Source organism: Arachis hypogaea, chromosome 16 (genome assembly GCF_003086295.3).
Source record: "Arachis hypogaea cultivar Tifrunner chromosome 16, arahy.Tifrunner.gnm2.J5K5, whole genome shotgun sequence".
NCBI classification, from domain to species: domain Eukaryota; kingdom Viridiplantae; phylum Streptophyta; class Magnoliopsida; order Fabales; family Fabaceae; genus Arachis; species Arachis hypogaea.
The window spans coordinates 8,602,745-8,618,994 of NC_092051.1; the positions used below are offsets into that span (position 1 = coordinate 8,602,745).

Consider the following 16,250-nt stretch of genomic DNA (forward strand, 5'->3'; position numbering starts at 1 on the left):
TAACAAGTCTTCAGTTGATGGGTGGGGACCACTTGTTTTGTCCATTCTACAGCTTCTAATCTATGTTTTCTGGGCTGGAAACTGGGTCAAAACAGCCCAAAAATCGCCCCCAGCGTTTTTCTGCGTTTTCTGCACGTGGCGCATGTCACCACGCGTATGTGTCGATGGTCTTTTTCGCGAGTCACGCGAACGCATCGGTCACCCGCATGCGTCGCTGAGAAAATCTTCAAATCATGCGTACGCGTCAGTCATGCGCACGCGTCGCTCCTCGCTGCCATCTCCTTTGATTCTTGTGCTGCAGAAACTCCATCAAATCCAGCCGAATGCTACCTAAAATAAACAAAATTGCAAAAGACTCAAAGTAGCATCCATATTGGTTAAAAGAGAATTAATTCTTTATTAAACTCAACAAGTTAGATGCAAATTCACTAGAAAAAGATAGGAAAGATGTTCACGCATCATATACCAACATAAAGGGGGTTTCTTTTGTTGATGATTATTCTATTGTGTTGTAGCTCTATAGTACTTCAGGGATAAGCCCGGTCCATTCTCCTTTTGAGTCTTTGAGTTTCTTTTTAAGGCCCTGTAAAATGATCTTATTGGCAGCTTCGGTTAAACCGTTAGTTTGTGGATGTTCGACAGAGGAGCATTGTTGAACTATTTTGAAATTTTGTAAAATCATCTTATTGGCAGCTTCGGCTAAATTGTCTACCGTTATCAGTAATAATGGATTGAGGAATATCGAATCAGCAGAGTATATTTTTCCATACAAAATAAATCATTTTTCGGAAGTTATTTTTGCCAATGGTGTTGCCTCTATCCATTTTGTAAAGTAATCAATGGCGACAATTAAAAATTTAACTTGGTCTGGAGCGGGTGGGAAAGGTCCGAGGATGTCTAGCCCCCACTTGTTGAATGGCCAGCATACCTCGGGCGAATGTAGCTGCTCGGCTAGGTTGTGGATGATTGGTGCGTGACGTTGGCAGTGATCACAATGTTTAACTTTATTCATGCAGTCTTGTTGTAACGTTGGCCAATAATAACATGCTCTGAGGATTTTGGCAGCTAAGCTTCGTCCTCCTATGTGTGTTCCACAGACGCCTTCGTGAACTTCGTCCATTGCCAGTTCGGCCTCTGCCGTGTTTAGACACTTTAGGAGAGGTCTTGTGAAACCTCTTTTGTATAGTTCGGTTCCGAGTATTGTGTAGAAACTTGCTCTTCTTTTAAATTTTCTTTTATTTTGAATGTTGTTGGGTATGCTACCTATTTGCAAGTAACTTATGAAAGGTGATCGCCAGTCATCTTCCTGCAAGATACTTGAAATTGTTGTTAGCATAACACTAGGTTCATCAAGCGTTAGTTGAGATAATATAAGTGTCGTAGTTTGACTTCTTGTTGTTGCTAATTTTGAAAGGATATCTGCTCTATCATTTTGTTCCCGAGGTATGTGGGATATATTGAATTTTTGAAAACTATTGACAAGGTTATTGACGATGGTGTTGTATTTTTCTAATAATGGATCCTTTATCTGGAAGTTACCTGTTACTTGTTGTACCACAGATAGGGAATCGCATTTGACGTTTAGCTGTGTTATGCCCATGGTGTGGGCCAGTCGCAGTCCTGCTATGAGCGCTTCGTACTCTGCTTGGTTATTGCTTGCGTGGAAGGTAAATTGTAGGGATTGTTCTAAAGCTGTTCCTTGTTCGTCTTCAAGTAGTATTCCTGCTCCAGAGCCCTTACTATTTGAGGCTCCATCAATGTATAGTGTCCATTTGTTATTTGTAGGGCTTGGTTCTTCTAAGGTGAGTTCTGCGATGAAGTCAGCTAGTGCTTTAGATTTAATGGCTCTTCGGGACTGGTATTGGATGTCGTATTCTGACAGCTCGATTGACCATTTGATTAATTTTCCTGTCAGTTCGGGTTTCCTCAAAATTTGCCTTAGGGGTTGCTCGGTTCTGACCACAATGGTGTGGCTTTGGAAGTAATGCCACAGTGTCTGGCCGTTGTTACAAGAGCCAGTGCCAGTTTTTCTAGCTTCGGGTATCGGACCTCGGCATTCTGAAGGGATTTGCTGACGAAGTATATCGGGTGTTGTTGCTTTCCTATTTCTGTTACTAAGACAGAACTGACAGCATGATTAGTAACAGATAAATAGAGATAAAGTGGTTTGCCAACCTCTGGGGTTTGAAGGATTGGTGGCTCTGATAGTATAGTTTTGAGCTTGGCGAAGGCTTCTTCGCACTCTTTGGTCCATTTGAACCTTTGTTGTTTTCGTAGAGTCTTGAAAAAATGATGTGATCGGTGAGCTATGAAAGGTAAAAACCTTGGCAATGCTGTAAGTCGGCCAGTTAATTGTTGAAATTCTTTGACCGTCTTTGGGCTCCTCATGTTAAGGATTGCCTAGCATTTTTCGGGGTTTGCTTCAATACCTCGGCAGGTCAGCATAAAGCCGAGAAATTTTCCACTCTGAATTCTAAACGCGGACTTTTCTGGATTTAGCTTCATATTGTACGTTCGAAGTTGTTGGAATATTTTCTTTAAATCATTGATGTGGTCTGCTGCATGTGTTGATTTTGCCACCATGTCATCGACAGACTTCTATGTTCCAGCCAATTTGGTTTGTAAAAATTTTGTCCATAAGTCTTTGATAAGTAGTACCTGCATTTTTGAGTCCAAACGGCATAACCTTATAGCAGAAATTACCATTGTCAGTGATAAAAACAGTTTTATCTTGGTCACCCGAATGCATTAGTATTTGGTTATAGCCAGAATAAGCATCCATGAAACTTAAACATTGAAAGCCAGAAGAATTGTCAACCAGTTTATCAATGCACGGGAGGGGGTATGCGTCCTTTGGACAGGCCTTGCTAAGGTCTGTATAGTCCACACACATCCTCCACTTATCGTTGTTCTTTTTTACCATTACCACGTTGGCTAACCGAGTGGAGTATCTGAGCTCTTTGATGAAGCCAGCATTGAGGAGTTTTTGGATTTCCTCCAGGGAGGCTGCCCTCTTGTCTGTATCGAGGTATCTTTTCTTCTGAGCTATAGGTCGGATTGATGGGTTGATAGCTAGCTTGTGACAGATGACGTTGGGGTCTATCCCTAGCATATCTGCTGGGGTCCATGCGAATAGGTCGACGTTGTGCCTTAATAGCTCGGCTAATTGATCCCGTTTTTCATTTTGTAGTGCATTGCCAAGGTATGTATATTTTCCTTCCTCGGTCGTTAACTAAATCTTAGTAAGGTCGTCTGTTGGCATCGGTCATTTTTGATAGTTAGTTCTAGGATCCAGGTCGGCCAGGAGAGGTAATTGTTCTTAATTATATACTGCCTGGACATACTGCTGTTCGGGTTGTCTTGATTGTTCGTTCTTCAAGCTGGCGTTATAGCACTGCCTGGCTTCCTTCTGGTCTCCGTGGATGGTTACAACTTTGTTATCCTGTGAGAGAAACTTAAGTACACAAATACATAGTAGAAACAATAGCATTGGATGCATTTAAGGAAGCTCTGCCTAGAATGATATTATAAGGACTTTTGCAATCGACAACGAGATATTGTATCTCTATGGTTTTACTGTCAGGATAATCTCCAAAAGTGGTTTGCAACCAGATGTAGCCTCGGATGGAGACTCGCTCACCTGAGAAACCTGCCAGTTCTCCGAATGATGGTTGGAGGGTCTTATCGCTTAGTTTAATCTTTTGGAACGTTGAATAGAATAACACGTCTGCATTACTCCCTGGATCCATCAGGATCTTCTTTACTAGCGGCTCTTCGACCTGTGCTGTGATGACTACGGGGTCGTCCAGGTTGCGGTCGGTTGCCTTATAGTCTTTAGGGATGAACGAGATCTCTGGTTTGTCCTTGTTGATGGGTTGGGATAAGGTTGACTCTGTCATAGTCATCATGGTTCGGTACGACCTTTTTCTTGCTGAGTTTGTGCATCTGCCACCTGCAAAACCACCGGAAATACAATTTATTATTCTGCGAGGTGGATTGATATCATTGTCTACCTTTTTCCCTTTATCTCGTGAATTGTCAATTGTTTTAGATTGCTGGCCGAGGTCTTCTATGTTCCACTTTCGTCTGCGGCTATCGATATATTTGTCCAATAGTCCTTGGCGGGCTAGCTTTTCGAGGACATCCTTCGCTATTACACAGTCATCCGTGGTATGTCCATACTTCTAATGGAAGGCGCAGTATTTGAATTTGTCTACATATCGCTGGTCTTAGTATGTACCGGCCCTGCTTGGGGTTTGATGAGTTTCGAGTGCAGGATGTCTTTTATAACATTTCCCTTTTTGTATTAAGGGGAGTGTAGCTGTCGAATTTGGGTGTCAATCTGAATGACCTCTGGTCTGTTTTATTGCTCGAATGCTTGTTTCGTCTTTCGTCCTCTCTATTCGAGGTAACTCTTCGCAATGCTCAGAATTCCTCAATTTCGATATGGGTTGTTGCTTTTTCTCGAAATTTAGCCGGAGTCTTTGGTTTTGCTATGACTATGGTCTCTTGAAATTTCCCTAGGCGAAGGCCGCTCTTTAGAGCGTGAAGGTGGACTTTAGGGTTTAGGTTAGGTATTTCATTAGTTGCTTCTGCAAACCTGGTCATATAGTCTTTCAGGCTTTCATTTGGCCCTTGTTTGATAGCGCTCAGGTAGTCGGAATTGTGGACGTATATTTTGGATGCGGAAAAATAGTTGACGAACTGCTCGGCCAGCTCATCAAAATTGGAGATGGAACCTTCAAGGAGGTTGGAGAATGAAATTAGGGCGGCTCCGTCCAGAAAGGTTGGGAAGGTGCAGCAAAAAAGTTGGTCGGATTCTTTGTTCATGAACATCATAGTGTGGAATTTAGTGACGTGGACATTTAGGCCTCCTATTCCTTGGTAGGGTTTTAAAGTCGTTGGTAGGGTGAAGTTTTTGGGCATTTCGAAGTTCATGACTTCCTTTGTGAAGGGATTGGTTCTTTTGGTGGTTGTTTTCGGGGGATTAGGTATAGTGTGTTTTGTCTCCGATGTGTGCTCATCGTTGTTGTCTTTGTCATCAGCGTTCTTGTGTTCTCCTCCTTTGCTATGGTCGTGCTGCCTCTGGCGTAAGAGTTCGGCCATTCTCTGGTTTTCGGCCCTAAGGGCCTCATTGATTGCCAGGAGTTCAGCCTGGTTAATATTTGAAGGAGCATGGCTGTGCTCGTCCGCCATATGCTGTGGCCTGCAAAAAAGAGTAGAAAATGTATAGAATAAAGGGTTGTGGGGTTAGAAAAAGTCGGGGCCCCACGATGGGCGCCAAATATTCCTGTGTGAATCTAGACACTCCGAGGTATAGCTCGTCCTGCTGGAGCTCAGACCGGCTTTCCTTGGAGCGGAAGGATAGAGCGTCGTCTACTTGCCGAGGAGGCGGCGTTGGGCACCTGCAAAGAGACTCCAACGCTTAAGTAAGTAAGAGTGTGAAGTAATTCAGAATAAAACATTGTGTACCTCTAGCTTAGTAGCTTACTCATATATATATTGAGTTGTTGTGAGGTTTGTTATTCGTATCAAGTTTGTTATTCGTATCTCTGTTGCTATTTTGACGAAGTCTTCTGTTAGTACTTTGATAGTTGGAATTTGTAGTGGTTTGGTTAGAGGGATTTGCGGACGTTTAATTCCGAGCTGTTTAAATTAGATCAATTTTAGTAACGGATCAATTATTATTATTATTATTATTATTATTATTATTATTATTAGACAATTGAATTAACTTTATGCCTATAAAAGAATTATCTATCGATTATGAAGAAAAATAATAGAAAGTTCACAAAAAAATATTATTTATACTAAAGTATATAAAAAATTATCTTAGTATATCTATTTTTAAATAATTTTATTTTATTTTTTAAAATCCTCATACAACAATCTATCCTATATCATAATTCAAAATAAAAATAATTATGATAACAAATCCGAGCTATGCACGAACCTATTAAACCCTTGTATCTTACATTCTTATTATATTATTGTCTCATGATAATATGATATCATCTGCAATATTATATTGGATGAATATATATAAAATACGTAGCATGACAATTTGAAAATAGCCACAATGAAGCAAATTTAAATGTGGAAGATATCGTATGATAAATAGCGTTAACAATAATAAATCTCCATACGGCATAAGTGAGAAGTTTTTTCATTTTTTTTAATCTAAGATAATGATTTCATTACTAAGAAAAAATCCATTAAGGACTTACATGCACTGGGATAAATAAAGAAAAGTTCCACCAACCGAATTTAATTAAAAGTTTATTACATTAAAGAAGTATGAAGAATTAGTAAATTCAGTTCATTCCCATTTGTTCTTGTTGCATAGTACGAGCTTCTTCAACACAAAGGGATGGAGGTTTTTTGTACTCATCGAAGATGAAGTTATTTCTGGCCTTCTAAAACTGCCATAGAAGGTTAGCCGCTAGCTCTATTCGATCTGATTTGTCACTGAAAGCTTCCATTTTTTTTGTAACTTCTTTTCAACATCGCCAAAGGTGTTCATCTGGGTTTAGGACGGGAAAATCTACTAAGTGCCAAGCTTCCAACGAATCAGTGCAGAACCACAGACAATGGTGGACTGACTCTTCCGCCGAACCACACCTAGGACAGGTCGAGTTCACTGTTTCAATTCTGGCACTAACTTTGAGCTTTACCGGTAAGGCATCGTGTAGTAATTTCCAAATAAAGCTTCGAATTTTTGGTTGACTTTTCAAATTCCAGATGCTAGAACAAAGGGGTTTTGAGTGGCATTGTTCCGGAAGAAACTCAAGCGGCGGAAGATTGAATTGGAAAGCAATGCTGTACCCAGATGCAACCGAGTATGCACCAGTTCGGTTCATCATCCAGGTAACCTTATCTTCTCCTCCCTAGATATTTATTTGTAAAATAGCTGTTGCTACTGCTGGGCTTAATGTCTTTGTTATTTTTTGTTGATTCCACTGGTCATTTTATTGAATTAGTTCAGACACCCATTTTGGAGCATGATATGAGGTTGGGGTAGGATTAGGAGTAATAGCCACAAAGTTCATGACCCAAGAATCTTCTTTAATTCTGATTGATCTGCCATTTTCAACTCTCCAGAGAATTCCTTTTTCCAACACCTTTATGCTTTCTATGATGCTATGCCATCCCCAAGGGGGGTTTGTTCCTGTCTCAGCACTCAAAAATGTGGAAAATCTAAAGTATTTGCTTTTTAGGACCTTGTAGATTAACGAATGAGGTCTTGTTAAAAGCCTCCATACTTGCTTTGCAAGCATTGCAAGGTTAAAAGCTTTCATGTCTTTAAAATTGAGTCCACCTTGTGATTTCAGTCTACACGTTATCTTCTATCCCACCCAATGTATCCTCCGTTCATTACCTTTTTGTCTCCACCAAAACTGCATAATAGCTTTTTAAATCTCTTCTAGTAGAGTGTCTGGTAGCTTGAAACAGCTTAAGGTGTAAATCGAAATCGCCGTTGCGACAGCTTTAATTAGGATTTCCCTGCCAGAAGAAGACAAGAGAGACCTTTTCCATAGCTAGAGTTTCTGGTTTATCTTGTCTTTGATATAGTTAAAAGTAGCTCTTTTTGACCTCTGAATCACCGCTGGGAGTCCCAGATACTTGTTCTGGTTCCCCACATGAGGCACTCGAAGGATATTAGCTAGGTGATCTCGAGTAGGTCCCGGGGTATTCCGACTAAAGAACACAGATGATTTATTCAGGTTCACCACTTGGCCACTCACTTCCTCATATGTCTTCAGTATTCTGATAAGACTGTGACAATATTTCTCAGAGGCTCGGCAGAAAAGGATAGAATCATCTGCAAAAAATAGATGACTGAGTCTTGGGCAGCTGTGACTTAGTCTCAATCCAAAAAATTCATGTCTCTGTTCTCCTCTGTGGAGCTGATGGGATAGTCCCTCTGCACAAAAAAGGAATAGATATGGGAAGAGGGGGTCGCCTTGTCGCAATCCCCTACATGGTTTGAAAAAACCACGAGGTTGTCCATCCACAGTAAAAGAGTAAGAAACCGTCATCACACATTCCTTGATCTAGTTAATCCATTTGTTGCAAAATCCAAATTTTCTCATTATCTCCCAAAGAAAAGACCATTCAACCCTGTCATACACTTTGCTCATATCCAGTTTCAAAGCCAAATCATACTGACCAAATATCTTATTCTTTTGAAAGTGCATAAATTCATGTGCTATCAAAACGTTATCACTGATCAAACGACCCTTGATAAAAGCACTTTAGGAATCACTAATAACTCTGTTCATAACCAACTGAAGTCTGTGCACCAAAATTTTAAAAATAATTTTGTAGAAAACACTACTAAGACTTATGAGCCTAATATGTGTCATAGAGGTAGCATTTTCAATCTTTGGAATAAGACAGATATTTGTATGATTAAAAGCTTTTAAAAGTTTACCTTTAGCAAAGAAGCTCTTGACCGCTTGTACCACATCCTCCTTAATTGTTTTCCAGAAAAAGTGAAAAAACTTGGCCGTGAAACCATCATCACCAGGGGCTGAGAATGGGTTTATAGAAAAAGCAGCAACTTTAACCTCTTGTTCTGTGATTGGCCTGGTTAACATACGGTTGGTGGTAGCATTGATCTTAGGTGAAATATCACGAATTTCTTCTGTGGGGTCCCTCGGTTTACTGGATGAGAATAGTTTTGTGAAGTAATTCTGAGCAATAGAAGCTATTTCCTCTGTATCCGTTGCTATATGCCCTTCTTCATCCTCTAACATATGGATCTTATTCTTACGATTCCTTGTCTTGAACTTAGAATGAAAGAATTTAGTGTTGCGGTCCTCCCAGTTAAGCCATTGAACTCTTGAATTCTCTTTCCAGTATCTCTCTTCCATTTCTAATTCATCTTCTGCCTCCAAACACTGGATTGTCACTGGATTGGCTTGGTCAGCTTTTTCTTTCTCGTTTTCTAATCGTCCCTTTAACTCAGAGATTTTGCTTTGGGAATTGGAATTAGAATGTTGCTGCCACACCACCAACTTGTGTCTGCATAACTTGAGTTTCCCAGCTAGTCTAAACATAGGAGACCCTATAATTGTATGTTTCCAACAGCTCTTTATCAAATTCACCACTTCAGATTTTTTGCACCACCTTTCCTGAAACCGGAATCTCCTCTTTGCTCTTCTTTCAAGTCTCTCTGTGCTAAGGAGCAAAGGCCTATGATCAGACCCAATATCATTCAAATGAGAGACATAAGCATTGGAAAATTCTTCTCTCCAATCTTTAGACACCAACACTCTGTCAAGTCTTTCTCTAATCAAGTTACTGCCAAATTGTCTATTACACCAAGTGAACTTCTCCCCCTCATAGCCTAGATCCAATAGTCTACCCTCATTAATAAAATCATTAAAAGTTTGGATAGATGTATTCGATTTAGGTCTACCTCCTTCCTTTTCATGGCTAGCTAGTATGGCATTATAATCACCAAGAACCGCAATATTGTCCCTGCTGTTTTCCATGACTGCATCAGTTGACGAAATTGTTCCTCCCTTCTTCGCTCTTCCGTGCTGAAGTATACTCCTATAGCCTCCTATTGTTGTCCACCTTGTTGACTCTTATAAGAGAATTGAATAAAGAAGCTCTCTTGACGTAAAATCTGCACCTCCACCCCTGCTTTCCATGCTACCACCAGTCCACCCGAGAGGCCATTAGAATCTACTGTTTTCCAAAACTGAAAACCAACTTTCTTCATCACACCCTCCACTAACGAGGCATTATTCTTAGTTTCGCAAAGGAACATTACCTCGGAAAAATGGGATTTAATAATCCCTTGGATGTTGTGAACTATCAGGGGTTTGGTTCATATCTCCTTGGGTGCCTCTTTTTGGGTGGCACCCTCTCCCCTTACAGTTGATGTGTTATCTTCTTGGCAAAATTTCTTGTTGTTACTTAGGTTTCCTGAATCCTCCGAAACTCTTTTTACTCCTGAGACTGATTTTGATTTAAACCCCTTCCTTGCCAACTACTTCAAGCTTTGCCTTTTGCCTTCTTTTTTGCTGATCACCTCCGCTGAACTTCCAATAGAAAATTGAAGGACATGTTCTTCTCCACCATCTTTCCTTCCTTTTCCTATAGTACCTCCACTATCATCCACTTCCTCACCTACCTCCTCTCCTCCATACCTCAGATTTTCCTTCTTTCCTTTCACGTCAGCCCCCCTGGTTTGAGAATTATTGTCTTGGACCGAAAGACTCGCAAAACTTCTGATTAAGCTGACTGGCATAGTATTTTTCTGCTACTGCCTCCTATTCTCTTCCCTCTCAACATTGTTAGGATTTTTATTCTCTTTCATGCTTGCAATTCTCCAACCAGTTTGTTCAGCCCTTAGCCACGGTTTCCATTGTTCTTCCCTGACATTGCCTGCCGCCGAATCCTCTAAATGCAAATTACAAGCTCGAATTTCATGTCCTATATGACCACAATAATGACAAAAAGTTACCAATGCGCTCATATTTGAGTTTGAGTTCTATCACTTTTCTATTACTGCCCACAATTTTAAGTGATTGACGCAGCGGTTTGGTAATGTCCATCATAATTTGGATTTTGAGCACCTTTTCCTCCCGTCCTTTCATTTTAAACAGGTCTGAATCTATAACTTCCCCCAATGATTCTCCTATTCTTCTTCCCAAACTGCTTGTTTTACATTGTTCGAGAAGCCCCCTATAGTTGCAGCCATACGGGAACATGGGTAAATTCTTCCTTTCTAATTGCAGTCTCATCGTTCCACCTCTTTAAATTAAGAATGTAGTTCTTGAATAGCCACGGAGCGCCTTTCTCAATTCTTAGAAGATCAATTTCACTATCAAAGAAAAATTGATAAAAGTTTTCTCCGTGATCAATTACCTTGAATCCCTCTGGTTGCCTCTATATTGCAAATAAAGCAGCTTCTAAAGTCCCTGCATTGAAACCTCTGTCAGCAAGAAGTCTCCTAACTAAGCTCCTTGAACATCTCTCGATACCTTCTTTTATGTCTTCATCAATAAATTGCACTATCTAATCCTCCTCAAATCCTGGTGCATGGCTGTTGTCCAGTCTGAGAGCAGCGATTGCTGCCATTCAATTGATCACACGTGGTGAAAATTTCACAATTAAGATTTCTCAGAAACCCTAGCAGAGCACTCAAAAAATCCTAGTAACAAGGCACCCCGAAGTTTTTTCATTAGAGAATTATTATTGTTAAACACTATTTATCATATATACAATATTATTTATTTTTAAATTTGCTAATATGTATTATGCATGTTTGATTTGTGTTTTTCATTTAATTTTTTACAAAATAAAAAATTACTCTATTTATTATGTTTACAAAATTATAAAATTAAATTACTTTAAAAAAATTAGAAATATTAAAAAACTAATACTTAATAAAAAAGTTAGTTTTTTTTTCAAAGATAAATTATTTTATTCAATTGGATAAAATAGGCATTGTCCATTACTAGGACAGCAATACAAGAATTGGGGATCTCCCAAAAGCTCTTTAACGAGCAAAAACGCAAAAGCTTTGGAAAAGAAGATGAAACACTCCAGTAGAAAATTAAGGTATGTGACCTTGCATGTCTTGAAGAAGGTTGCTAGCTAAAGTAAGGATTTGTTCTATTCCTTCAATATCATTTTCAACGATGAGCCGGTTTCTTGATTTCCAGATTTGCTAACACATAATCGCCAGCATCTGAAAGTCACGATTGTTGTTTCTCCGCCTCTTGAGCTTGCCTACACTTTCCGACCACGTTCGCTAGAAGGAGAAGGACCCATCTCCACAAACCAACCCAGGTAATAAACTTCTATCCCAAGCCTCCTTCGATTTTTGGCAGAAGAATAAATAGTGACTAATGGTTTCTGGGCTGAGATTGCAGCGCCTACAGAGAGGGGATATTGTGTAGATGTGGCGGTGGAGGTTCTCCAAAATCGGGAGCTTCTCGTGCAAACATCACCAGAGAAAAAATTTGATTTTTGGGAGTAGAGGCATTTTCCAGAGCTCCAACCATGTGTCTTTGTGCTGCATCAATTCGGGGCTGTAATCAATTGGAGAGTGATAGAACAGGTAGGCAATTTGGTAACCTGAGCTGACTTCATATTTTTCGCTTTTGGTTCTGGCCCAAAATAAATGATCATCACCTTCCTCAATTTTTATTAGCGAAATACGATTAGCCATGTCTGAAGAGAAAATATTATTGTTGATTAATTCCAGGTTCCATTGTTTGCTAGGCATGATTAGCTCATTCACCCATGCTACTTCCATAATCTGATTGCTGATGACTGAGCTATGTGGGACAAGGAAAGGTTGGGATGTAGCTACCCACGGATCCTGGAAAACGCGAATGCTGTTTCCGTTGCCCACCTTCCAGCATATGCTTTTTTCTAGAACTTTGCGGCCCTCCAAAAGGCTTCTCCATCCCCAAGAAGGTAGAGTTTTTGTCTCTGCTCTCATGATATTGTTGTAACGGTAGTACTTGCCTTTAAAAATTTTGGACATTAATGATTGAGGATGCGTAGCTAGTTTCCAGTATTGTTTAGCAAGTAGCGCTAGATTCTAAGCTCGCAGACCTTTAAAGCCAAGGCCGCCCTCCTTCTTTGGTCTAGACATGGTGTCCCAACTAATCCACGCCATCTTTCTTTCTGTTTCTTTTTGCCCCCACCAAAATTGGGTGAGAATACTGTGAATCTCGCAAAGTAAAGTATCTGGAAGCCTGAAGCAAGAGAGTGTGTAAATAGAAATGGCCTCCCTGACTGCCTTAATTAGTACATGTCTACCTGACGTAGATAGTAAGTATCATTTCCACCCCTAAATCTTTTTTCTCACTTTTTCTTTAATAGTCCCAAATGTCTGCTTCTTCGACCGATTAACCGTTGAAGGGAGTCCTAAATACTTGTCCTATGCTCCTATGTATCTAATGTTGAGTCTATTAGCTAAGACAGTTCTCATTTTCTCTGGAATATTGTTGCTAAAAAACACAGCTGATTTAGATAAGTTTACTTTCTGACCACTAAAACTTTCGTATAGAGTAAGGATCTATATAAATAAAAATAAAAATATTCATAATTATTCATATATTAAATACTCTTTACGTATATATAAAACTATAAAAGTACGGCTTTTATTAGTTAATTATGTATTTAGATTTTTTTAATTAACTTAACAAAAAGAGTATTGTTAATTATGGCAAAAATATTTCTGTCAAAACAGTATCGACTATAATTGGCATAAGTATAACTATATTGTATTAACATATATGAAAAGATAACTACTCATATAAAAATATATTTATATAAAAATAATAATAATAAATTATTAAATAATTTATATATTTTACTAAATTAGTTAATTTAATTCACACTAACATTTTATTTACCATTTTCGTATGACACTTATTCAAAGGAAAAGATTAAAAATATTTTTTAAAAAAATATTTGCTTAACCACATTTTAAAAGTATAATTTATACAAAAAAAAATTTTTTTAAAATAATACTTTTAAACAAAAATAATTTTTATAACATATTAAAATTAATTTTAAAAAATTTTTAATTTGTACTATTTAATTCATGGACTAAATGCCTAAATAGGTTGAACCTGTAGTTTATCTGCTTTAAATATATATAATATTAACAAAAATATTGATAGAAACAAGAGATTGAAAGAATAATATGAAAAGTGTATAATTGAGTGTGTATGAAGTACAATATACAAGGGATATTTATAGGTGCTAAATGAATCAAAGTAATAAAGACATAGAATCCTACAATTAATGTACAGATATGCTATATAAATATAGACGATGCTAATTAATCTAAATTGATTCTAATGATTCTCTAACATCTCCCCTCAAACTCAAGTGGGAGCTAAGGATACCAACTTGAGTTTGGATAACAAAATCCGAAAGCGAGTCGGGTGATGAGCTTTCGTGAAGATATCAGCAGTCTGATCCAGTGTCCCAACAGCAATGAGACGAACAGCATCAATAAGGATTCGTTGCCGAACAAAATGACAATCAATCTCAATGTGTTTGGTGCGTTCATGAAACACATCATTATGGGCAATCTGAATAGCACTGCAGTTATCACAAAAAACATCAGTAGGGGACGACTGAGGAGCACCCAGATCTTCGAGAAGCCAACGAATCGAGATAACCTCAGCAGTGGTGTCAGCAAGGGCACGGTACTCAGCTTCTGTGCTTGAGCGAGCAGTGAACGTTTGCTTCTTAGCACGCCAAGAGATGAGATCGTCGCCAAGAAACAAACAATAACCAGTAGTAGAACGACGATCAGTGGGATCACCAGCCCAATCAGCATCAGAGTATGCCTGAAGGATCAAAGAGGAATGGGCAGAAAAATAAAGGCCATGAAAAAGAGTGCCTTTGACATACCGAAGAATGCGAAGAACTGCCGCATAGTGAGTAGTACGAGGAGCAGACAAGAACTGGCTGAGGACATGAACTGGATAGGCAATGTCTGGTCGGGTGACAGTCAAGTAGACGAGACCGCCAACTAACTGGCGATAAAGTGTCGGATTATCCAAAACAGTGCCATCCATAGGGGTAAATCGAACATTAGGCTCAAGAGGAGTAGACTCAGTGCGACTATCTGTAATCCCAGCGCGAGCAAGGAGATCTGAAGCATACTTAGCCTGAGAGAGATAAATGCCATCATCTGTGGAGATGACCTCGAGACCAAGAAAGTAGCTGAGAGAACCAAGATCCTTCATCTCAAAGGTACGGTGAAGTGAGGTCTTGAGATCAGAGATACCATCAACATCATCTCCAGTAATGATCATGTCATCGACATACAAAAGTAGAAGAACAACTCCATGGTCGCTTTTACGAATGAAAAGCGCATTCTCATGAGGACTAGAAATAAAACCAAGACTGCATATGGTAGTGCTGAACTTGTCAAACCATTCACGAGGAGCTTGCTTGAGTCCATAAAGTGCCTTGCGAAGGAGACAAACCTTACTGGAAGGACAAAGATATCCTGGAGGTGGTTTCATATAGACTCTCTGTTTCAAATCCCCATTAAGGAATGCATTCTTCACATCCATCTGACTGAGAGACCATCTTTTAACCGCAGCAATGGCAAGGAGAGCTCTAATAGACGTAAGGCGAGCAACAGGAGCAAAAGTCTCTTCATAATCAATACCATACTCTTGCGTACAACCTTGAGCAACCAACCGTGCCTTATAATGGTCAATAGAGCCATCAGAGCGAGTCTTGATCTTGTATACCCATCTACTGCCCACAACTTCCTGATCAGAAGGAGGATCAACCAAATTCCAAGTGTGTACTTTTTCAAGTGCCTGTATTTCTTCCTGCATTGTTTGTTGCCAATTTGGATTTGTGGAGGCTTCTCTGTATGACTTAGGTTCATGTTGATGAAGAATAGTAGAAAAGCAATGATAATCAAGAAGATGAGGAGGGGGATTCCTTACCCTAGAAGAACGAGTGTGAGGAGGAGACATGATGCTAGGAGCGGGATCGCCGTCCGGACTGGAATCATCGGGAGATGGAGAAGGTGGAGAATCAGGAGCCTCGAGGGGTGGACTTGGGGTAGACCCTGTAGTATCATCACTAGGAAAGAGATCAACATTTGGGTTAGTAAAAAACGGTGATGGAGTAGAAGGAATGGACTCAAAGGAGGAAAAACTAGAGAACATGTGATGCTCCCAAAAGACAACATGACGAGATATACGAATACGGCGAGAGATAGGATCCCAACAACGATAACCCTTATGTTCAGAAGCATACCCAAGAAAACAACACATGCGAGCCCGAGGTTCAAGCTTATTATGTTCATGAGGCTGAAGAAGGACAAAACAGACACAACCAAAAACACGGAGAGAACTGTAATCGGGAGAAGTACGATAAAGACGCTCAAAGGGAGTAGTGTTACCAAGAACAGAAGAAGGGAGTCTATTGATAGCATGAACAGCAGTGAGGACAGCTTCACCCCAAGCACGCTCAGGACAGGAACAGGAAATAAGCATCGCACAGACAGAGTCAAGAATATGACGGTGTTTACGCTCAGCTCTGCCATTTTGTTGAGAGGTACCAGGACAAGAAAACTCGGACAAAGTACCCTGTTCAGCGAGAAAATTTAAAAGTTTGGAGTCACGATATTCCATAGCATTATCACGTCTGAAAATTTTAATGACCTTTAAAAACTGAGTTCGAACCATAGTGGCAAAGTTAATATAAATCTGAGGCAACTCACAACGATT

At 39.6% G+C, this 16,250-nt stretch overlaps 1 protein-coding gene across 1 annotated transcript; it reads right to left on the reverse strand.

Moving 5' to 3' along the window:
* Window positions 1–1,298: 1,298 nt before the first annotated feature.
* LOC140179965 (uncharacterized) lies at window positions 1,299–3,112 on the reverse strand. Its single transcript, XM_072220335.1, has 4 exons — window positions 2,704–3,112; window positions 2,597–2,658; window positions 1,540–2,125; window positions 1,299–1,306 (listed from the first exon to the last, which is right to left on the reverse strand). Exons 1-4 carry the CDS (start codon window positions 3,110–3,112, stop codon window positions 1,299–1,301), a joined length of 1,065 nt encoding a protein of 354 aa, XP_072076436.1.
* Window positions 3,113–16,250: the final 13,138 nt, after the last annotated feature.